At 37.3% G+C, this 25,000-nt stretch overlaps 2 protein-coding genes across 5 annotated transcripts in view; one reads left to right on the top strand and one right to left on the bottom strand.

Moving 5' to 3' along the window:
• LOC119581116 (mitogen-activated protein kinase kinase kinase 15-like) overlaps nt 1–9,734 on the top strand; it is a 36,944-nt gene extending 27,210 nt beyond the window's left edge. The window contains exons 21-28 of one of the 3 annotated variants that reach the window (XM_037929453.1): nt 523–672; nt 781–936; nt 1,130–1,235; nt 1,597–1,810; nt 2,305–2,599; nt 3,722–3,865; nt 6,191–6,267; nt 6,512–6,659. In XM_037929453.1, the coding sequence (XP_037785381.1) occupies nt 523–672; nt 781–936; nt 1,130–1,235; nt 1,597–1,810; nt 2,305–2,599; nt 3,722–3,865; nt 6,191–6,267; nt 6,512–6,659 (1,290 nt within the window). Of the gene's footprint in view, nt 1–522; nt 673–780; nt 937–1,129; nt 1,236–1,596; nt 1,811–2,304; nt 2,600–3,721; nt 3,866–6,190; nt 6,268–6,511 lie in introns of all 3 variants that reach the window. The other 2 variants (XM_037929455.1, XM_037929454.1) reach the window with 2 other exon arrangements.
• Nucleotides 9,735–19,054: 9,320 nt separating this feature from the next.
• The window catches only part of LOC119581117 (nuclear envelope integral membrane protein 1-like), a 20,609-nt gene continuing 14,663 nt past the window's right edge, over nt 19,055–25,000 (bottom strand). Inside the window, exons 7-10 of one of the 2 annotated variants that reach the window (XM_037929456.1) lie at nt 24,806–25,000; nt 24,407–24,568; nt 22,671–22,739; nt 19,055–20,840 (exon numbers count right to left, since the gene is read on the bottom strand). The exon at nt 24,806–25,000 is cut by the window's right edge and continues 31 nt beyond it. In XM_037929456.1, the coding sequence (XP_037785384.1) occupies nt 20,702–20,840; nt 22,671–22,739; nt 24,407–24,568; nt 24,806–25,000 (565 nt within the window). In that variant the 3' untranslated portion in view covers nt 19,055–20,701. The remainder of the gene's footprint in view (nt 20,841–22,670; nt 22,740–24,406; nt 24,569–24,805) is intronic. The other variant, XM_037929457.1, reaches the window with a different exon arrangement.

Raw genomic sequence — 25,000 nt, forward strand, 5'->3', positions numbered from 1 at the left:
TGTTGTTCGCTGTTAGGCTATTTTTACAGACCAGAGAACAATCATTGTCAACAGAAGTTCGTTACAGAGTTTCAAGAATGCTTGTAAATCATGGTGATAGAAAATAAAATAAAAGTTTGTCACGTTTACAATTTACATTTTAGTACATGTTAAGCATATTTCTGTTATGATAAATTTATGTACTAAGCATGGTTCTCCTTTTCTTGCCATACTGTAAATTATTAAGCATAATTATGGAATCTGTTACAAGATTCTTTTAAGATGATGTATATATCAAAGAATTTGGTCTTGATGTCATAACTAAAATGTATATGGATTTTTAGTACAATCTTTAATAAAGGTGTTTATTATCAGTATCAGTAAATAGCAGAATGTTATGTGTAGGAATTGTGTGCCTGGAAGTCAAGAGTAGTAATGTATCCTTGTTTTATGGAAAGTAGAACATAGTTTAATTTTTTTTTATGTTTATGCATGTGAAAGGGAGAGAAAGTGTTTGTGGTAAAGTTGCCTAATTATCCTCAGGAGCAAGATGGATTCTACCTTCTGAAAAAAGATTCTCAACGTCGGACAACTCTCACCAAAGTGTTGGTTCATGATCAACAGAAAATTGTTCAAATTTGGTTCCAGCGTCTGCAGCAGGAACTGGGCAGTGCCAAGTTATTACTCACTCAGGTAGGTCTCACCCTCATCTCACTTTAGAGTCATCAATATCAATATTTTGTTTTTTGTGCTATTTTGCCTCTTATAAGATTCACAATGTGATTTGCTTTATCTTAACAGGACCAGTTGGTGGTTATAATGGTTGGCCTGCGTGAGTACATCCCAGAGCAGAAGAAATTAGCCATAGAGCAAGCTTTTGCAGCCCTCAAGAATGAGACCGAATTTGAGGAGACAGTGAATCAGATACATTTAGCGCTTTACACTTTTCAAGATGCTGTGAGTGTATAGATGTTCATTTCATGTTATTTTATTGTTTACTAGTAGTTTGATTGTCTTCTGTAACATTCAGAGATAATTCAGTGATACTACTTGGTTTACCTCTATCTTCATCTCTGAAGTCCTTCACTCAGTCACCAACAGATTTCAAGGAAAATAAAAGTATTTTCTCTCTTTTAAACACTTCCTTTAGGTGAATGAGGTTTTAAAGAGTCACAGCATAAAACCTCACTGGATGTTTGCCCTTGACAACCTAGTGAGGAGCTCTGTTCACTGTGCCATCACTGTTCTCTCTCCAGGTGAGGAAGTTGCAACTTTCTTTTCACTGTGTCACAGAATGATTGTCTTTTCTTGTTACGAAAGAATGCACCAGATACAGATATAATTTGATTTATGGAAAGACTCCTGTTTTTGATATTGCCAGAAAATCTGTTGAATGAGAATATAATTACAAAATAAGCTTCCCAGAATATCAATGATTTTAAAGTTAGTTACTGTGGTTTGTATACCAAAAGAAAATATAGCATCAGGTACATATAAAGTATTCTGGTAATGTTGTTCTGGAAGAAAGTAACTTGAATTTTTTTTCTTCTTTGGATAAAATCAATCTCTCTTGCCAGACATATTCACTCAGCTTATTATTTTGACAAATTATTTCAGACCATGAGAGCCTACTGGGTTCCCCAGATGAGAACATTGGCTTGTTGGGGGGGAGCCCTGGGAGACCACGTGATGCAGTTGAGGAAGGCAGTACTTCAGGTGTTTCCACCATCAACTCTACTAAGTCAGCCAAGCTGCTACATGACTTCCACCACTCAAAGCAGTGCCACCAGCTGCAGGAGAAGTTCCAAGCAGCCAGGGCAGAGAATCTCAGGTTTGTGAGAAGCTGTGGATTGCTTGGTGAAATTGTGAGAGAGAGTGAGAGGGAAGGGTGATTAAAGAACAAAAGAAGAGAGAGAGGAGTAGCCTGGAGAAATTGAGATTTTGTTTGTAAGGGAGTGTGAGATTGTGAGAGTATGAGAGGGAGAGAGGGAGAGAGAGAGGGAGGGGGGGGACAGAGACAGAGTGTGTGTGTGTGTGTGTGTGTGTGTGTGTGTGTGTGTGTGTGTGTGTGTGTGTGTGTGTGTGTGTGTGTGTGTGTGTGTGTGTGTGTGTGTGTTTTTGTGTGTTTGTGTGTTTTTGTGTTTGTGTGATTCTAAGTAAAAAATTGATTTTGTGTGTCTTTTTCTATACTGTTTTTCTTTCTCTTCCTTTTCATTATTATCTCCATCTTCTTTGCCTACTTGTAGATGAATTAATTTAGAATTTTTATTGTAATACCAAAGTGGTTTGCTGCTTCACTATTCAGTTCACTATCTTTCTCCTCAGGTTGCTAGAAGAGCTCTCTCTGGCAGAGAAACGGTATGGGGACCTGCTGCAGATGTACCTGTCTGACCGGCGTGAGCAGAGCCGCCTCCTGGCCGAGCAGTTGGGGCTGCCCTCACCACCTGTTCTTAAGCCAGAGGAGAGCAAAGGGGAGGATGACACTGTGGCTGAAAGCACAGAGAATATTGCAGGGAACACTTGTAGTAAGAGGCGATGTGTGGAAGTTCGAGGAGAAGAGCTAGAATCGCCTGCTGGTACCATGGGATCACAATCAAGTGCTGAGACAGTGACTGGAGAGGTGAGTGAGTGAGTGTATGTGTGTCTGTGTCTGTGTCTGTGTGCATTTATTTGAAGATAGAAGTGGGATGGGGTGTGGGGAGGAAGTTTCTTTTGTTATTTGGCTTTAACTGAATATTATTGTAAGTGGCATTATGGGCTATACTGACCTTTTTTTTCTTATCCTCATGTATTTTATGTACATTATATAAGCAACCATTTAAAAGGAAAAAATACATATAAATACATAATCATTCACTCGTGTAAGATTCTACCCAATGTTCATGGTATTCAACTTCCTTATTTCTGGTGCTCTCTCCTTTCCTTCCATATCTTCCTTGTTATTTTATTCTTTCTCTTTTTTCATCCATTCTTTCCTTTTTCTCCCTCACATCTCTTCTCTAGTTCAGAAATGTAAAAAAGAGCCTTATCCAAAGTTATTTCATAGTTTTATTATGTGTTTGTCCCCTGCGTTCAATTCAGGAAAATGTCAAATGGTTAGCCTTAAGCGGTAACCCCTTAATTAATCATGTAATATTTGAAGACAATATTTGATGTTCAACTGCATGACCAGGAGCATCTTTTCTTATTGAATCCAGGAAAGCTCTTATTGCTGAGTGGCTTCGTCCCAGGCAAATAGTATAAATACATTTGTAACACATTATTGAGCTCTTTTTCTTTCTTCTTACTCTCTAATTGGTATGAATACATGATTTGTGATATTTTGCTTTTTAATGTTGCCACACAGTATTCCTGCATTGTTACGTTTTTTACTTACTTTCTTATTATTATCGTTCTACATGGTATGTCAGCATTTGACTTTTTGTTGTTCTTTCTGACTATGGTAATTCAGAAAGCTATTAATGTTCAGTTGATGCCCCTTGATAGACATTGGAAAGCTTGATAAATATTTGGAAAGAGTATTATCTGCATTGCTTTGTTTTCCACAAGTGCATTTTATTTTTGTAATTTATGAATTTAATTCATTTTTCTTTTTCTGTTTTCATATGAAGGCCTCAGTGAATCTGTGACTTTTTTTCAATTTTTCCTCATCTGTGTCATGCACTGATTGCTGTAGTTTGAAGTTTGTGTCTGGTGTTTTTTTTTATTACTCTCCTTACCCATAACCCTCTCCCTCCACCAGAGTATTCCTGAGGATGCTGCCTCCCCATCGCTTGCCCACAATCCTCATGAACCCCCCATGATCCACGTGTCCTCTCGCAACATCGATATGGAGTTGGTTGCTTGGCTTCAGGCACTGTCAATTGATCGTGATGTTATCGATAAGGTATGTAGACTAAGTGCTGAAACCTTATCTGAATATTGAAGTATGGTGTCAGTTTCACCCATTTTTTGTTCAATTCTGATTTCCTAAATTATCACATGCAGTGATGTTTCAGATTCTGCAAAATATGAATAGAGTGTGCAGTATTTGGCATAAACATCCAACAGTAGACAGTAGAAAAGTGTATTCCCAGTCAGGTATCAAGATGTAGTGTTCTCCATTCTGATCATTGTAATTAAGGTACAAATTTTGATGGAGAAGAATTCAATGCATCAAATATTGATGATCATGATGTTGCAACTTATCTGTCTGTTTGGGTCTGGTGCTTTTATTTAGAATAGTTAAGGACAATGATGATTTGAAGGATAAGGATAATAATGATTTGAATCAAAAGTGGTCAGATTATGTTGAAAACAGTGACACACTCATATATGTATTTTGCGAATTGATTGATAAGTTGTCAGGTTAAGATAGAGCAAGCATTCAATCCCTGATCCATTCATCCTAACATTTAATTATCTAAAATTATTTCAGTCTTTAATTAAAAGAAAAGACGAAGGGTTGGGGTTGTAGGGTTCTGATAAAGAAAAATACTTAACTGTGCAATTCAAATAAGATTTTAAAGACCATTAGATAGAATTGTTGTGATATGAACTGCCCTCTGTAATCCACTTTTCTCAATTGACATCTAATCATAGCCCTGACTGCAGTCATTGTGGTATTGCAGCCCCATAAATGTGGGCTTTTTAGCTTTATTTCCTCAAAGCTCATTTATGCCACAGCCAAAAATAAGAAATTAGGGTAAATATGTATTTCCCATGCTACTGGTATGGCATATGTCTTGGTAAGTATGGCATGTGGCTTGGTATGGTGCAGGGAAATCCTGTCATAAATGGGTCAAAATTGTTTAACCCGTTATTGCCGGTCATAAGAATTCACTGAGATCAATTAAAATTTAGTGATATCTGGCAACGACCAGACAGTGGGCGTGGGAGTCCGCTGCGTGAAGCCGAACGTCCCGCTCCACTCGCACATACTAGCTTACCCTGCTGAGAGACCCGTTTTCTATGACGTGTCTACACATAACCTGTCAATAACGGGTTAACACACATACACACATACATTGGCATGTCCTGAGTTTGAAAAGGAAAAAGGAGGTGTACATATTTTGTAAAAATACATTCTATGGATTTTCATGCATTTTTAAATTGTATGTTATTTATTATTATACATTTTCTAAAGGCCAAATTTCAAGGGTACCAAATTAGGAGGCAATACCTCCATAAAGGAACTTTTTTTCCCATATATCCTCCTTTGGAAATGTTTGCATACAGAAAGAATTCTATGACAAGATGTTCATATGATCCACAGTTTGCTGGATTCTGCATGCAGGCGTATATACACCTCATTTCACTGGTGTTCAAAACAGATAAACACCACGAATGGCATGTTATTTCATATGCCGACACCATCTCAGAGGAGACGATACCAACTTTTACTCTAGTCCAGCCATAAATTCATAATACATATGAGTTAAGTTGATATCAACCTCTCTGAGATGGTGTTGGCAGGGGAAATAACAATCCATTCATGGCATTCATTTATTTTGAGGCGATGTGTGTTGACAGTTTGCAGTTTTAATGAAAACTTTGAAGGGGATTCTTGTAATGAAAAGATAAGTATATTTTATGAAATACATATTCATATTTGGCCAGAGAAAAAATGTCAAAATGGAAAAATTTTGCCAATGCACTACCGTTTCAGAAAGCATATAAAAAGGGAACTTCAGTAGACTCATATCTATTGAAAATTAACAGTTCGGCAGGTCTCGTAAATTGCGTATATATCAACAGTGCTTGTATCAACAGAAAATAGTCTAATTTTTTTTTGTATTAACTGAGCTATACATGCATATTCACATAAGTATGACACTCACACAGATGTATACACATATAGTGATACACTCATGTACAGTGACACACTCAAATACAGCAACACACACAACTCTTGCAACACACACCCCTATAGCAACACATACATATAGGGACACACATACAAGGATGCAGACACACTCACACACACAGACAGACAGACACACACACACACACACACACACACACACACACACACACACACACACACACACACACACACACACACACACACACACACACACACACACACACACACACACACACGCGCACACACACACACGCACACACACGCACACACGCACACACAGACACTCACACTTACATTAACACATGCACATTTTTATTTATGATCTCTGATTTTAGTATCCAGACTTGAAATTGCTCTCATTTTCAGTTTCTAGCTGAGGACTATACCAAAGATGATGTTCTTCTCTGGATGACGAGAGATGACCTCAGGAGAATGCAGATGAGGTGAGACGATTTTCTGTTTTGAAATGTATAATTTGTTGAGGAAAGTAGGATACTAAGAATGTGCCTTGAAGATCTTTTTCTTTTATACATAATAAATCTGTGATACATTGCAATCCAGAGTAAGTAAATTTTCAGTGTAGTCAGGTTTTCTATGGTTAGGTTGACAGAACTACCAAATATATATAATTTTCTTAGCAAGCCCCCCCAAAAAAAAGCTTTTCTAACCGATTTCTACCCTGGGCAGAGGGGGGGTCGAATTGCGCATCTGGCGTAATGTGGTGCAGTACCGCCATTCTCAGGGCCTGCCAGTCAATCCTGAAGAGCCCACTGCATCTTGCAACACCCCCAAATCAAGCTCCTCTGACTCACAACCCCGTTCAACCAAGTTATGAAAGAGGGTTGTGTGCCTGTGCTGGTGGTGAAGCAGTCACAGGTTCTTGTGGGAAAATTAAGGAAGGATTTTTGTAGGAGGCACAGTAACACCTCCTGCTTTTTTCTTTTAGGCTTTTTTTGGATTGAAAGAAAGTATAGTATTCTGATTTAGCATTGTTTATAATAATGATAATATAAAAAAATAATGAAAAACTTAATGAGCTTCTTCAACAGTGCATTCAGTAAACTTCTATAGCACACAATTTAAGGAGCAGGAGCCGCCAGGGGATATATAATGCATTACTTTTGATTAATTGCACTAATTGCATATCCTTCAAACTCTAGCATTGGGTCAGAGGGTCACATGGAGTCAGATATAATTTGCTTCATATGGTGCTAACAGTACATAGTGTTTATGGCAGTTTTAACAACTGTGTGAGTTTCTGTGAGGATGTATGTTTTTTCTCTTTGTGTGTGTGTGTGTGTGTGTGTGTGTGTCTTTTGTTTTCCTTTGCTTGCTTATAATAAATATATGGTGCTGGATATGCCTGACAGAGGTATTGCATTGGTTATGTGTTAATTTTTGAATGTCATCATATGTGTAAGTTTTACAGGATAAAAGAAAGTCTACAGAGAAAACTAATTGAAAATTTACTTTTTTTATGGGGATAAGGAGGAAGGATGCAGCTTCCATTTGATCAACTGAACAAATCTGATATATGATAAAATTTACTGGATAATCTTTCCATTACCCTGATAATAGTTCAGGGAATATTGCATGTTCTTTTTCATTTGCTGTTTGCTGTGAAAATTGTAAAAATTAAAGCCTTTAAGTAAATGACAAGTACATTTTGTATGTGGATTGGGTATAGGCTTATCAAGTCATAAGAGATGTGAAATTTTAGTTCTTTGCAAATCAAGATTTATATTTTGATGTATTGTGTGTTGATATAATATAAATATATATATTGTATATAGGACAGAGAGAGAAACAAAAGAAAGATGGATATATAGATATATATTATTATACAGATGTGATTATGCAATATTAGATTAGATCTGGCTCCATATGAACACAGTAATGGCCACTAATCTACAATAGTATTTTTATAATATAGTAACCAATAATTGAATGATACTGTGTTTGCCCTCTCTTGGGGTCATCATTAGGTAGAGGAAAAATGTTGATAAAACATTTCAACCATAATGCCAAGCCCCTTCCGTGATAAGTGATGATCTGACTTAGAGACAGTAATGCTTTAGGGTTGCAATTTTAGCATATCTGTCCCTGGAATAAAGATGGTGAAAAAGAGAAGCATATCAGCTTGTACTGGTTTTCTTCTTTTTAGGTTATATTTAAAGGAATTGGTAAAGAACAGCTTATTTGCTTTCCCAAACCAACACTGCCAAGGTTCTTCCTTAATTAGGTATACAGAGGTTAGCTGTGGAAACTCATTTCCTTTGAGACAGTATGTCTGATAGGTAGTTGTATTAGTATATGTTAATAATGGATGCGATTCATGTTGCTGGTTTTATTATATTGGGAAGATAGATGAAGTGTCGAAGGGGTTATCAATATTTTTCTGTTTTACAAAAAACAAACAAACAAACAAAAAAATAAAAAATAAAGAAAGGTTTTCTATTGTGTGCATCCTAAATTGACTAACATCTGCAACAAAAAACTTTGTATTGTTTTGATTAGGAAATGTTTGAAAAAGTGAAGGGCAATTGTCTTGTGAGTGTATGTTTTTTTTTTTTTTTTTCTCTCAAAAAAGTTTGAATTTTGTGTGTGTAGTTTTAGTTCTTTAGATTACTATTCTTTGTCTTCTAGCAAAAAGCTTGTACATAGACATTATTCTCATGAGGTATCTTGTGGCACATTTGATAATTTCTTATGGCAATTTCTTGGGACTTGACCGATTCCTAGGCTCATTTCTGATCAAGGGAAGTGAGTACAGTTGAAGATTTGCGTGGGAAACCTGCCCGCTCCTTTCACTGGTGTCCTCCCTCTAGTGCTGTGATTATTGGACAGTGTTGATTCCTCAATACTTCACAGTTCCTGACAATATGTGCTTTATTAGTCATTGCCTTCTATTTTCTGTAAGGTGAGGAAGGAATAGGTCTTTCTGATTTTTTTTTTTTTTTTTTTCTCCCCATTTTTCTTTAAGTCCCATTTCGACACTTAAGTATGGCTCCTGCTTTAGTTAGTGATTTGTTAGTAATTTTCTCAGCATTGTATGCAAAGTTTATCTGTGAATTCTCATTTAACTTGATATTAAATATTCTTTTAGATCTTAGAGCACTTCTATCTAAAATATTTATGTAGGCGTCGTAATAGAGTTGCAAACCTTGATATGTATATTTTCAGATATGCAGTAGTACAAATAAATAGAGGCAGATATTTTATTTGATTTTTTTTCTTTTTCTTTTTCTTTCTTTTTCTTTTGTATAGGAAAATTGATAATATGTGGATTATAGGGAAAGAAGATGTAGCTTTGCAGTCTTCAAGACTCTCCACACTAAATAATATCTGTTTTATAGTTACTGATGTTTATTTTGTTCTCATTACTCTACTCTTTGAAAAGCTTTCATGTATATTAGGCTATTTCTTTTTTATGGTAGACATGTTATGGCACATTATATGTATTCACACCTTGGCTTTCATAATGAGGTTTTTATTCAGCATAGAACTGCCCAGGTATGCAACAGCTGTTTCCATTTCTTCTTGAGGATAAGAAGTCATACCTGTTGATAGTTTCATGTGCCATATAATCAGAAAATAGGTATTGACTGTAGATAATGAATTTTATGACTGAGTTTGTGTATTTTATATTTAGTGCTCAATACTATCTTGCCAATGACTCTCTAGGTGCAACTACATTGCCTTATGGTTGCGCCCTATCTGCAATTAACTGTATTTTCATTTATTTTAATAATTAAGCCTTCATGTCACTAGGCTGAAGCCAGTCCCTGTCTGGGTTGCAAGGTCATTTATGTAGCCTGATTCAGTTATGCTAAATTATTATTGGAGAAAGTGTGATAAACTATATGGAAATTATTTGGATCATAGTTACTTTACAAAAAAAAGAAAAAAAGAAAAAAAAAATGCTTAGACTTGTTTTAGTGTTGACTTTGATAGTTACAGGTTATGAATATTTAGATCTTCAAATTATGACCACCTTCAAATTTTGTTTCTTACCCATAATTTAGAATCAAATATTGTTTGTTAACCATTACTGTGCATCTATTCTTGCCATAAAGAGCTGAAGCCAAATGCCAATTGGCAAAGATACGCACAATGTGAAGTCAGTCAACTCCAAGTTGTGTGCCCTAAATGGGTGTGCACTCGTTTGCCTCTGAGTGTGGCAGTTTAGAAGCTACAGCCCAGCGCACAGGTAAATATGTGCTCCCCAAGCTTCTGATTTTTAGCTGACTGTGTGTGTTGCCCAGCGCGTAGCTTGGTTTGGTGAGCAGAAATACCACTATTATTGAGTTGAATTAAGCACTATATTCATTATGTACTTTATGTATGTGAACCACTTGCCTCCAAAGCAAAAATGTTTTTGTATGTGTTCAATTGTTGAGATAAATTTATGCTCTACTTTTGAAGCAGCATTTGAGGTAATTTTTATTTTTTTATTTTTTTTATTATTTATTTATTATTACTATTATTTTTTTTACTCTTGGTAAATCAATTTTAACCCAATTCATTCTGGGTGCAGTGATAATCAACAAACACTGGGTGACATCTAATCATGTCATGAACCTTTGGCCAGGATGACAGCTTGTGCAGATGCACCCTGACTTAGCCAAAAATTACCCAAATTTTTACCCAGTCATAAGTGGGTTAAGTATGTTATTTTTGGATTCAGATGCATATTGATTACAATGAGTTGATGAGATTAAGGATTAAACTGGCATGATATCAATGTCTGTGTGTGTGTATATATATATAGTGACTTACCTCAAAAATATATTTTTAAAATTAATGCTGTTGAGTCTAGGAAAGAGTGTAAATTGAAGGTATTTATTTGTGTAATAACTTAAAATTAAAATATAAAAAGATTCAGATGTAATACTCTTGAACTACAATCATATGAACTGTAAACAGAAACTATTCAATTTCTTTGTGGTTTTTGGAGTCTGGTTGAAATCAAGTCAAACACTCGTTTTGCAGACAGTATATGTTGAGATTCAATCATAACACTACAGAGTGAATCTTGTCACAGATCAGGTTGATTACTGGTGTTAATCCACTTGTTGCAATAACTGAAGAAGAATTTAGAGGCTTTATAGAATAGAATTCAATACTCTGGGTTCAATTTTCTAGCATGGTAATCTTCTGTGAAGAATGTTTATTTAGTATGAATTTTATGTACAAAGGTATATTTCATTTCTGATCTTTTTTATTTAACTTTCTTTTTTCTTTTTGTCATTACAAAAGACAACTAACGACACAGGTCTTTAGTCTCTATACGTATTATTCCTTCATTGCTATTCTTCAGTATTGTTGAGTCGGCCAAAGTGGAGGTTATTGGAAGCACAACTGCAGAGGGAAGATACATGAAACATTTAATTAAAACATATAGGAAGCCATTGCTCAAATTTGTGATGAAGCAGTGTAACAGACATGAAGAAACCAACCACAAGGAGTATTGTTTGTTGGATTTTTTTGTTTTATTTTTTATGGGAAAATTATCATATATTATATATATATATATATATATATATATATATATATATATTATATATATATATATATATATATATATATATATATATGTATGTATGTATGTATGTATATATATATATATATATTATATATATATATATATATATATATATATATATATATATATATATATATATGTATGTATGTATGTATGTATGTATATATATTATTGTGTATTTTTGGATACATTTTTGTCTTTACAGGGAATATTTGTCAGTAATTATTTTTCAGAACCATATCATGGTATATTACTCCAAAGTTGTTTTTTGTCCCACTTTTTGGTTAATTAATGATCCAGAGTTTTTAATGATATTAAGCTGTGGTTGTTTTGTGTTTAAATTTGTGAGTGAGACAGTTTCATTTTTAGGAGTGGGCACACTTGTGTTTGATTAGTTCCCAAACAATGATGTTTAACAAAGTTTTGTGCCATTTTGTAAGTTTGGAAGTTATACTTTAGAAGATCATGCTTTTGAAGGATATGGTGTAAGGAATCTCATGTATTGAGGCTGTAATAAAAAATTTGTTTTTCAGTATTTTATCTTATTTACCAATATATGATTTGTGAGTATATGTCCCAATCCCTTGCCCATTGTTTTCGTTGAGGGGCTTAGGAGGCAAAGACTGCGACCCAGTGCTAGGGATCTCCCCTGCCTTGAGCCTCAGCCCTCAAGTCAACTAATCTTTTTCCCCTCCTGCTTTTTCATTTCCATCCCTTCTCTAACTCCTTCTACTATCCACTTCCTAAGGTGTGAGAGCCATGCTGAAAGGATGAAGGACTGACTTTGTGCCAGTCCTGAACAGCCTGAGGGAGCCATGGGCATGGTATTCCTGTTTTAGTAGTCTAGCCCTTACCTGTTAAGGGGACTCTGATGGGTGGACTGTTTCTCTCCCCAACATATTCTAGTCTTACCATGGTTAATGATGAAGAAGTAATAACCAAGTTAGGGGCATGAGGCTTTGCCCCTTCATCACCCCTCTTTGGGGTGATTTTATCACCAACTCCCATGGCCAATCCCTAGAACAACTGATATTATTCTTAATTCAATTCACCTCACACATTTTAATATACGCATCATGCATTGACCTCTCTCTTTGCTCCCCTTCTCTTCATTTGGATTTCTGCTGGTCAGTTCTAGACCACTTTCCCCATAGTGACCACTTTCCAGTTCTCCTTTCTCCTATTACATATGTACCACTTCCTAACCCCCCATGCTGGTGCTTTGATAGAGCCGACTGGCGTACTCTCACTTCACTCTGCTATCACTCCTCCTCCGTCCCCCTTCTCGTCAATTTCAGATATGATACAATATTTCACAACTACAATCCTAAGAGCTGCCAATACAGCAATTCCGCAAACCTCAAGACAGACCTCCAAATGTGTTCCATGGCGGCATTCCGATTGCACTAAAGCACTTCGCTTAAAACCTGCAGCCTGGAACAGTTACCACTACAAATGAGGCACCCCTAATCAAGCATCAGCCCTTATCTCCTTTAAAAGAGCCTCTGCCTGTCATCGTTGTACAATCTGGAACAGTAAAGCAAGTAGCTGGTGAAATTATGTTTCCTCAACTACATCTACATCTATCTCAACTGTTTGGCATCGGATCCATGAACTATCAAGCAAACATCCCCCCATCCAGCCCCGTCATCCATATTCAAGATATTCTCATCTCTGATCCATGCTAATGAACTAGGTGACTATTTCAGCAGGTCAGTAGTGGTTCTCACCTTTCTCCACACTTCTCTTCTATTAAGACCATAAGAGAATGTATCCCATCATTTTTACCCTATCCTCTGCTGAGTCCTATAATGCTCCTTTTTCTGCCTCTGAATTCATTGCTGCCTTACAGTCGTGCTGCAACGTTCATGAAGGTCCTGACAGTATTCTCTACTGTATGCTCCAACACCTTCCATCTTCCTCTCTATCCTTCCTATTAACTATTTTCAACTACATATGAATTTTTCCTTCTCATTGGCAAGAAGCTCCTATCCTCCCCTTCTGGAAACCCAATAAATTGGGTACCCTCCCTCAAGATTACCTCCCCATCGCTCTAACTAGCTGCTTGTGTAAACTACTAGAGATGCTGCCTAATGTTGTATCTTCAATCTCACAATCTTCTCTACTTCCCAGTTTGGTTTCTGCCGTGCCCTAAGTACAGCTGGCCCCCTTGCTCATATTGAGACCTATTACATCTGCATTACATTTGCACGCCATGAATCCGTATTAGCCATATTCTTTGACCTAGAAAAAGATGATACTACATGGCGGTACTATCTTTTCTAATAATTATCCTCCCTAGGCTTACACGGAAACATGGGTGTCTTTATAGTCTTTCCTCTCCAAATGCACTTTCTAGGTCAAAATTGCTTCTTCCACATCATCCATTCCTCAGTTTGAAGGTGTCCCACAAGGCAGTGTGCTCAGCACCACTTTATTCCTTCTTGCCATCAATGACATTGTTTCAATTTTATCACTAGGAGCCCGATCATCACTATATGTTGATGATTTAACCATCTTCGCTCCTGGCACATTTTACCAAATCTAAGCCTTGGCATCATTTTTGACTCCATATTGTCCTGGCTAGACCATATCTTTTACATTAATGAAAAAACTCACTGCCACCTCCGAATCTTACAAACTCTGTCCCATATATCCTGGGGCTCAGATTGCAAAACTCTCCTCCATCTTCATTTTACATTGATCCTCTCCACTCTCGATTATGGATGCCATATCTACTCCTCTACCTCTACCTCCTTCCTTGCTCATCTTGATACAGTCCACCACTGTGGTCTTTGCTTAGCCCTAGGCGCTTTCCGCTCTTCTCCAATTAAGAGCCTGTACACTGAATCAGGCATGCCATCTCTCTCTCAACGTTGTACCCTTCTCTCTCTCCAATGCTATGCTCGATTCCACCAACTTTTTCCTCACCAAACTAACTATCCCATGATCCCTGCTTTCCTTTGCTTCTTCTCCATGTTTACCTACTCCTTTCTCTCATTCACATGGATACCCCCCCCCCCCCCATGCCTCTTTTCCCCATCTCCGACCTCTTCTGTTTTCTGACCATTCTGTCCCTCCATGACTTCTACCTTCCCGTATTTGCTCCTCTGTTTTCCCTGACCCACCAAAATCAGATATCCCCCCCCCCCCCCACCTCCCGCTGTCCTTCTCACCCATTTCCTTGACCATGTCTCCATCCACTCCTCCAGCATTCATTTTTACACGGATGGCTCCAAATCCATCTCCGGTGCTGGTTTTGCAGTAACCTTCCCAACTCAAATGCCTCCTCCCTCCTGATTCCAGTGTCCTTACCACAGAGCTGTGCACACTTCCTTTTACCTTAAAACACATATACTCATTCCTGTAAGATCCAGAACTGGTTGTTCTACCTGTCCACATGCCATAAAACTATCAGATTTGCTGGGTGTCCAGCCATGTTGGAATCCCCAGCAATGAACAGCTAGCATGCTATGCCACTATGTCCAAATTACACCAACCACATTTCTCACGTATTCCAGCCTCTTGGCCACACCCTCTAACACACTCCTAGCTGATGTCATGTTCTGATCTGCCCCTTTGTTCCCTATGTAATGTCCCTCTTTCAGTTTCACACATTCTGTTGTCCTGTCCATGCTTTGATGCAGCCCATACCTCTGCTTTCCCCCACCTATCCTCCATTCACCTACCTCTCAACATAACGGACATCTTTACAGAATCTCACTTTCTGCTTTGACAACCTGTTCTCCTTCCTCAGATGTATACATATCCTTCACTTCCCTTACTCTACCTTAACCCATTCACTCATCAGCTCCTTTACCCATCTTTAACCCTCTCAATATTAATCTAGATAGATGATGTATAGCAACTAACTATTAACTCAACCACCCTTCATAACCCTTTACTACCTTCTTATAGTGCTACATGACCTTTGATGTCTAGCACATTTATTTTGCTTTCAACCATTAACCATTAACCATTTGTGATTATATACACAAGGGTATTGAGAGTCACAGGGTAATTCATTGGTTATTAGAAACAATGTCTATGACAAGTTGGCTAATTGTTGCCATGGGGGGAGGGGGCTTAGGAGACTGAGACTGAGGCCCAATGCTGGGGATGACCCCTACCTTGGACCTCATCTCTCAACTTGACTAATTTTGCAGTCTTTTCTCCTTCTCCCTTCCTTTTCCTTCTCTTTTCCAAACCCTATCCACTACTATCCACTTCTTAAGGTGTGAGGGCCATGTTGAAAGGCTGTCTTTGTGCCTGTCATGAACAGCCCAGGGGAGCCATGGGCATGGTATTCCCTTGTTTAATTGTCTAACCCTAAGGGATGGACCTTTCCTTTGCCCAACATAATTCAGGTTTACCATAGCAAGTAATGAAGATTTTGTACCCTTATTAGGGGCCTAGAGGCTTGCCCCTCTATAAATTATCCCAACAGATTTTAATCCCCCTGGTTCCATGACTCCCAAGCTCTCCTTTGACCACAACTGTGAACACTACTACTACCCCTCCTCACTTTCATCTCAGTCCATCCAAACCATCAACCCAAGTCATCAACCCAGGAAACATTCCTCCTCTCACAACATCCTCTACTTCATCATTTACTACCCCGTCTTTGAGTGCCTCTAAAAACAAAGAGGCAAAGTTTCCTCCCACAGCCACCCTGATTGCTTCTTCCTGTTACAGTTACATTCAAATCCCAAGTTAAAGCATTATCTACTATGACTGACTTCACTGGCAAACCTATTCATGCCCAATTTCATCCTTCCCTCAGTAATTGTGCTGGAACTGTCCGTCTCACTGGCAGACTGCCCTGTCAACATCAGGGATTGGTCAGACTATGGAGAAGACTTAGTTGCCTGGCTGAATGACTATGATGCAATATTAGTACGGTGCTACACCATTCCCCCTAGAGGCTGCTGTAAGTCATCCACCAATTCTGCCAAGATTACTTTCCATAGACATGACCTCCCCCATTTCTATTGGTAGAAAGTTCCTCCCTGTATGACCATATCACATTCAAAACTGTCTAATCATGACCCAAGATAACATGCCTATACTTCATTCATCCTCCAATTTCTCTGCTTCCTTTCCTTCTACAAAGCTGGTTGTTGTCGTTGGGGGGGGGGGCTTAAGAGACAGGGACTGAGGCCCAATGTGGGGAACCACCCCTATCTTGGTCCTCATCCCTCGTCTCAACTAATTTTGCATAGTCCTTTCTTCTCCTCCTTTCCTTTTCCTTTTCTTCATCCTCTTGTTCTGTCTGTTTATCTTCATTGTTATCATTGTTAAGCCATTTTTGCCACAATACTTCATTATAATTCTCCCTACTCCCTTGTAACAACCTTTACCTAACACTATACCCCATCAGGTCCCTCTATCCTTTTCACTCCCATACTACCCTCACCTACATGTAACTTTACCCTAATCACAAACTCATTCCTAACCCTATTTGCTACTCTATTTTACCAAAGTGCTGTATGACTTGATGTCATATAGCACTTCCTTACCCCATGCCTCATGCTATCACTATATTTTGAATATGCCACTAATGACCTTAGATGTAGATGTGGCAGAAATTATTCAGTAAATGAATAAATCCTTCAACACTCAAAAGTAACTGCCAACATCCATCACCCTCCTACTTGTGTTCCCTCTTCACCCCTTGCTTCAGCTACTTCATCTCCCCCTTCCTTTCCCATCATCCCTTTCGATTCCCCCTGGATACGGGAGACCCTTTGTCACAACCCCCTTCCCTAGATTCTCTCCCTCCTGACATTTTTCCTGAAACTGATCTAATCATCCTTCCCCCCCTTTCTCCTTTTGTTGATCCGTGCCTTACATCCTTGCAGAATCCCAAACTTCTTCCTCTAACAACTTTGATCTAATCACCTTTTGTTAATCCCTACCTTCCTGAACTGCTATCAACTTCTGATGTCTAGCACATTTAATAATCTTTACACTTTTCACTATTATACCTTTCTAATAGTGTTATATAACCTTTGATGTCTAGCATATCTATTTTAATTTGTAACCATTAACCACTCATGGGGGAGGTCATGGTTAAGGAAGTCAATCTTGCCAGTATTGGTGAAGAACAATTGCACCAGACAGTACAGTGTAGCTCTGTACTGCTACTGCATTATAGTCAACAAAGCAGGCAAGCCGGATGTTTTCACAGTCTGACCAATGCTCATCATGGGCAGGGCAATCAGCCAGGGGGTTGGAAACAGTTTCAGACAAACATTAAGGGGAGTGAGGTTAGGCAGGAATAGGTTTGCCAGTGCGGTCTGAGGGTAGATAAAGAATGAGCTTGGGATTCATATGTAACTATTGCAAGGTATGAATGAGCAGAACAACTGCAATAGAAACTTTTCCTACTTGTTGGAAGAGGAGGGTATTGTCAGAATAAGTGGGCTGTAGGGGAATCACAAAGAATCTATCCCCCTGGGATGGACTTAAAAAGAATACTCAAAAGGTTTGTAGAGGTGGAGGCCGTAGAAGGATGAGGGTGGGAGGAAAGGGAGTGTTGTGGAGTAAGGTTATACTGTGGGGAGGAGGACAATAGGATTAGGAGTAGTAATAAGGGAGGAGGGGGCAGACATGAAGAATGTGCAGGAAGAAGAGATGGAATGGAGAATGTTGGGAGAGAGGAAGGGGTGTATTCTGAAGGTTGAGTAATGACCTGGGTGGATGAATTTGAATGGATAGAGTTGACAGCAAGCATTGAGGAGAGGGTAGTAGTAGCAGTAGTCTCAAGAACACAAATTTAGATAGCCTAGTTGATGAAGGGTCAAGCCTTAATGCCCCTAATAAGGGAACAAAAATCTTCATTACTGGCTAGTGAACTGAAATATTGGGGAAGAGAAATGGTCTACCACTCAGGATTCCCATGAAAAGCAAGGGCTAGGCGATTAACCGCTAGCTGCCGGGGATGAGTTTTATTTATTGTTTTTACACATAGATGGCTCCACAAGACTAAGTCACCGATGAGCCAATTGCAAGTACTACCTGTCCCACCAGTTAACCTTTTTTCTTAATAAAAAAAAAGTATCTAATATTGCTGTAATGTCTATAACACTAATAATTATAATGTCTATAATATAAATAACATCATCAATATTGATAGCAATAGTAAAAAAAGTATTTTTCCTGCAAACTCAAGGGAAGGTGAAATCAAGTGAAGTCATAAAGTCTACTAATTGATTCCTTTGTGGCTAAGCACTTGCAGAGCCATCTACGTGGAAAGACATTTCACAAAACAATACTAACACAACATTTTTCCAGAGACTTTGGGTTAACCAAGGTAATACAATGCCATGGCTCCCTGAGGACATTCAAGACTTAAACTAAGCGTGGTTCTTGAACCTTAAGAAGTAAACAGAAGGGATTGAAGAAGATAAGGAAAAGGAAAGGGGAAGAAGAAAAGACCATGCAAAATCCTCGCGACTGAGGTCCAAGATAGGGGTGATCCTCAACAATAAGCTTCAGTCCTTGTCTGGTATTCTCACCAACAATAACAGGCATGTTTTTTTTTTTCCTGGATAATTTCTTTTTGGGGGAGGGGTCACTGAATAGGATAATCTTTAAAAATAAAGATGAGAAGTAGTACTTTACACTAGAAAGATGGTGTCCACGAATTCCACAAGTTCAAAAGATGGTTAATTAAAGACCTATAATAACCGTTTCATTTATGTAAGTAAACTTTTACAATATTTCATTACAAACTATAGAGATGTAGAAATAAATATAAGACTTATTGTATTGTTTTAAAAATCACTCCTCTCAATGAGAAAAATCACATCAATCTTATTCAACTATTTGGCAGATTCTTATTAAGTTACAATGGAGTTACATGTTATCATTCTCATACTTTGTATAAGATTATAAACAATAGCAAACCAATCACTCCAGGTATATAAAAATTGCATCAGCAGTATTTAGAGATCCAAAAAGTTAGCACTTTAAATGTAAAAGACAAGAAATGTTGGAGTAAATACCTGGGCGAGACTGTTGTGTTATCTACTTATGTAATTCATACCCCATCAGTATAACCTTTCTGTTGTCTGGTAGTTTTTCTATGAGAGATGAGTTTAGATGAACAATTTATGCATAGAACTTTCACCGTAATTTCATTATTGTTCACTGATCTCACTCATTGCTTAAAATTACTGTTGTTACCACTGATATACATGATCCATAATGAATGGCAATCAATCTGCATAGATACCTGCATCTATATGTGGCAAAGATACTGAAGAAATTGAAAATTTGCAAACCTCAGAGTAAGATAAAAAATGTTAACCAGTTAAATGCTGATACTGCAATCCTAATTCAACATTTCAAGGTTGTTTAGGTCAAATAGATATGACTGTACATAGTTTTTTAATCGTATGACTTTATGTATTTATTTTCAATGTTATATTTTACATACATTTTAATAAATAGTATGTGGAAGCACAATATCAACATTTTGTAAAACTAAGTAAGTGCTACATTATTGGATCTCTCATTGTCCTTTTCTATTTCTCTCATCTCATACTGCTTGTTTCATGCACTCTGCCAAACCAGCCACATCCATACCTTAACATGGCCGATTACCACTTTTAACTTAGTTATTTCTCTCTTAAATTAGGAAAGTATGCTGAACAGCATTTGCTTGATGAATGAATGGTGAAAGAAGAGTGGGGATGAAATGAGTCATCATTGAGCACTGGGTTGGATCAGCTACATCATGCAAAAACATACAAAAACGACCATAACATGAAAAGAAGTTAGATACATAAGAGTTCCCAAAAATGTGACAAACAAGTAGGTATTTCAGGTGAAATCAGCTCACAATTACTAATACTAAACATAATGGCTGTTTCATATTAAATTATTGTGTATCTAAAAATGAGAATCTTGAATCTTAGAATAATTATTATGATACACACATGAAGATATCTGGGGAATATGTATTTTTGAGTGACTGAGATCAATACAATTAACCTTGAGATAACTTTTTTAGAACAAAAAGAAAAGAAAGATTTTTTTTTTACTGAATACATTAGTTTTGACAATATATACAAGACAAGAAGCTCAATCTCTTAAGAACAAAATTATTGCTGAGTGAATGCATATACCATAAGCAAAATTGTCCATCCTTTTTTCTGAAAACATTCTTGAAGTCAATGCAATATAACTAAAACCAGTTGACCATACAAACTGCAGACACATAACAAATGAAAAAGAAGAAAGGCAGTTTCACTTGAGGTCTCAAGTATCTTGTGAGGTGATTAATTGGTCTTAAGTACTAAACCAAAGTATTTGCTCCTTTAAATTCAGTCAGCATCTTCTTCACTGTCTGTTGTGAGGAACAGTTCTTCATCATCTAGACGCGTAGGAGTTAAATGGTTACTCTCATAAGCAAGGATCATGTCGTCGTCCAGATGGGAGCCGCCTTCCACAAATTCTGCGAATCTTGAGAGAGAGACAACATTAACAAAATATCCAAACTGAAAACAGAAAAGAATGGCTAATTTTTAAATCTACTTCTGAAAAAATTTAATTATAGATGAAAACTGTGTGAATGTGTGTGTGTGTGTGTGTGTGTGTGTGTGTGTGTGTGTGTGTGTGTGTGTGTGGTGTGTGTGTGTGTGTGTGTGTGTGTGAGAGAGAGTGTGTGAGAGAGAGTGTGTGTGAGTGTGTGAGAGTGAGAGTGTGTGTGTGAGAGTGAGAGTGTGTGTGAGAGTGAGAGTGTGAGTGTGTGAGAGGAGAGTGTGTGTGAGAGTGAGTGTGTGTGTGAGAGTGAGTGTGTGTGTGAGAGTGAGAGTGTGTGTGAGAGTGAGAGTGTGTGTGAGAGTGAGAGAGTGAGAGTGAGAGTGTGTGTGTGAGAGTGAGAGTGTGTGTGGTGAGAGTGAGAGTGTGTGTGTGAGAGTGAGAGTGTGTGTGTGGAGTGAGAGTGTGTGTGTGTGGTGTGTGGTTGTGTGTGTGTGTGTGTGTGTGTGGTGTGGTGTGTGTGTGTGTGTGTGGTGTGTGTGGGTGTGATGTGGTGTGTGTGTTGTGTGTGTTGGTGTGTGTGGTGAGTGAGTGAGTGATGGTGGTGATGAGGAGGTGAGGTGAGTGGTGTGGTGAGTGTGAGAGTGAGTGAGTGTGAGAGTGAGTGAGTGTAGAGTGAGTGAGTGTGAGAGTGAGTGAGTGTGAGAGTGAGTGAGTGTGAGAGTGAGTGAGTGAGAGAGTGAGTGAGTGAGTGAGTGTATGAGTGAGTGAGTGAGTGTTTGTTTTGTTAAAAGGACTACCCAATCTAAAGACAAAAAAAAAAAAAAACATCTGTAGCAGGAGACGTGTCAAGCAGAGGAATGTGCTTCTCAGCTACCATCAAAATAAATCTGGCAACCACTCCATACAAAGATAGATATTTCAAACAAACCTTGCCTCCAAGCTTTATGAGTATCTTTCATTCTTTATCATTTTAAGATGAGCATAATATGCAAATGTGGAAAACTGAGGAATATGAAAGTGAACAGAATGAAAGAAAAAAAATGCAAAGAGAATTATAAACATTTTGAAACAATAATATTTCTTGTAATTTCTTAATTCAGATTTTCTTTATTACCATCTCTTATTTCTCACATGACTGAGTCTCTTAATAATATGTGTAATGTAAAGGTAACAAATAATTAATCTGGACATTTGAACTCCCTAAATGCTGAAAGCTTTAATAGTTTTGAAAAAAAAAAAAAAAAAAAAAAAAAAAAAAAAAAAAAAAAAAATCCCAAAATAATATGATGATGATGCTTAATGACCCAAAATAGGAAATTTGAAAAATTAAAAACCACTTATCAAAGACTGTCTATGAGCACAGACTTTGAGAATCAAAGTAATAGTAGTAATGACACTTGAAATCCATGATAAAATATCACTATCATAAGTCTATACCTTTAAATAATTATTGTCAACAATCATTTCCCTTGAGGGAACTAACTACCTTCTTTCCATCCCAAATGAATCATAAGTTAATAGATAAATCTTAAATGAATGATAAGTGACAGACCACTTTCCCCAGAGATCATTTGAGGAAAATATAATAATAAGAAAAAAAAATCAACAAAACCCTTTGATGATTATGTAAACCCTTGCATATCTTGAACTGCACCTAATAGTGTATAGCACACACAACAGTTAAATGTAAAGATATCTTACCAAAATTCAGCTGATATTAGTACTAGCATTACACCAAAGTGATACCAATCCCATCATAAATTTTACACATATTTCAGCCCAGAGAAAGGGAAACCATATGCGGCTTACCTCTCCCTGTTGGCTTTCTTTGATGTGGAACTGATCCTCTTTTGAGGTTTTCCAACAAACTCCACAAATCTGTGGATACAGAGTAAAATTACTCCAACAAGCCACTCTCCAAAACTGTTTTATTCAGTACCCTTATTACATTTAAAATATCTACATATAACTATTTTTCTCCCTAATTACAAGATATAAAATTACTGATATAATATAGTAATGTATATAAGCAATCATATACCATCACATCTCAGTACATAAGAACAAGTCTTCCCATTTATTTATCAACCTACATTATTGATGGTCATTAGAATGCAATGTCAAGTTGTACATGCTATTCTACAAGCCCATTCAGTTACAATAATTTTGAAGTTGGTTTTCACAAGACAAAGTAATGCTACAATATATCTGACATTCATGAAATTTTGTCAAAGCCCCTGTTAATGCTGACACTAACTGGACATACCCTGACTGTAACAGTATCATCTAGAACCATGGTTGCTCAACTGGGTGGTGCACACTCTTTGGGGAGCATAAACTATATATACTGAGGGGTCATGAATCAGTCTGCCAAAGTTGAAATGTTCCAAGTATACAAACAAACAAACACACATTAAAAGGAGGGAAGGGGGGGCATGAAAAAATAGTTTGGAAACTACTGATCTAGAAAGAAAAAATAATCACACATAAGATTTCAACAATGCTTTTTCCCATGATACAAATCATCTGTGATGGTCTAACCATGTGGTATTCTAAACAAAGTACTGTAATGGCCAGTCATAATGAAGAGTTAAAAAAAAGTTCACATCATAAGCTTAGTTTCTCTTGCCTTAAAACTATAGGAGAGCTACAACTTCCTAATAATAATTAGCAAAGGATATAGGGTAAACCACACTCTAGAACTGGCTCTTTTAGTAAATGAAGAATAATAAACTTTTAACTCATTTGAGCCTGACACATTCACGGTCTACTGTAGTTTTGTTTTCTTTATTTTCTATTTCATATGGATGGCTCTACATGTGCTTTGTCACCATGGAATCAAATACTAGAACTACCTGACCTCATTTGTTCACAGACTTCCTTGAATTTTTTGGAAAAAATTATATGGATTATCATTATTTATGTTATTATCATATCTATCAGCACTGATATTTTAATAATCCTATTGAGTACAATAGTAATTACAATAATTTTTTTTTTTTTTTTTTTTTTTTTTTTAAAATTCACAGAATATGATAAACAAGTGAGATCAGCAATGACTTTGTGATGACTTGGCACTTGTACAGCCATCTATGTGTAAATAAAATAGACTAAAATCTTAGTGCATATGGAATCTATACATGCCAGTCCTAGTCTCATCGGATTAATGTAGCCAATAAAAAAGATTCTAATATATCAGTTCTTCAATAAAATGGGTATCCCAGTTTGATCACATTAAGAATTGATGGATTACCTTACCAACCTGACATAGACCTCAATAAAGAGCTTCCAACTATGTTTTCCTCTATCTATTCCTGTTACAGCTGAATTTGGTGGTCCAAAATGTTTTCGAAATATTCATATTTTCCATAGAAAGAGGTCGCTTGACCAGCTCACTCCCACATCTGTTAAATCCAAAAATGACAACTTACCTTTCGTTTTTCAGTGGACTTCACATGAACACACAATTAGCCTTACAGTCTTGAAACTACAGAAAACCAAGAAAAACACAGTGAGTAAAGAAAGAAAAGCTCTACAGCTCTAACCTCTGAGGACTTTTTAGTCTTGAGACAGTTTTCCAAGCATCACAGCCTGGGGATCGACAGAAACTCCTCAGTTCCTCAAGAGCTTTGCGCGTCTCAACATTTGCTTGCTGAATGTACTCTTCCTCTGTCAGCGGCCTCACCTTTGGAGGAAACCGACGTCTCCTATGGATGTAAATGGCAAGATAGTAATAAGGCCTCACTCATTAGAATACACTTTCACCATGAAATTGCCATTGAAAAAAGAAGAAAAGAAATTACTCAGCTTCATTCATAGATGATAACTTTAGCTAATCACTGTAAATATTTTATATAATCTCATACAGCAGTATGAAAAAACTCTCAATTCATCACCTTGACAGAGACATTCATAAGCCCAAACAATGACAGAAGTAGATTTACCAGTAAGTGAGAGCTTTCGCTTTCCACTTGTCAGGCACATTATGGTATGACAGCATGACGATCACTAGTCCAAGTGTTGCCTCACGATATTGGCTACTCAAGAACACCACGATAATGGCAACCATCTGCATAGCCCATTGCACCAAGTTGATAGATCTTTGGTCTGTCAGCGGTCCATATCGATATACAATGGCA

This window comes from Penaeus monodon, chromosome 14, assembly GCF_015228065.2.
Source record: "Penaeus monodon isolate SGIC_2016 chromosome 14, NSTDA_Pmon_1, whole genome shotgun sequence".
Classification (NCBI taxonomy): domain Eukaryota; kingdom Metazoa; phylum Arthropoda; class Malacostraca; order Decapoda; family Penaeidae; genus Penaeus; species Penaeus monodon.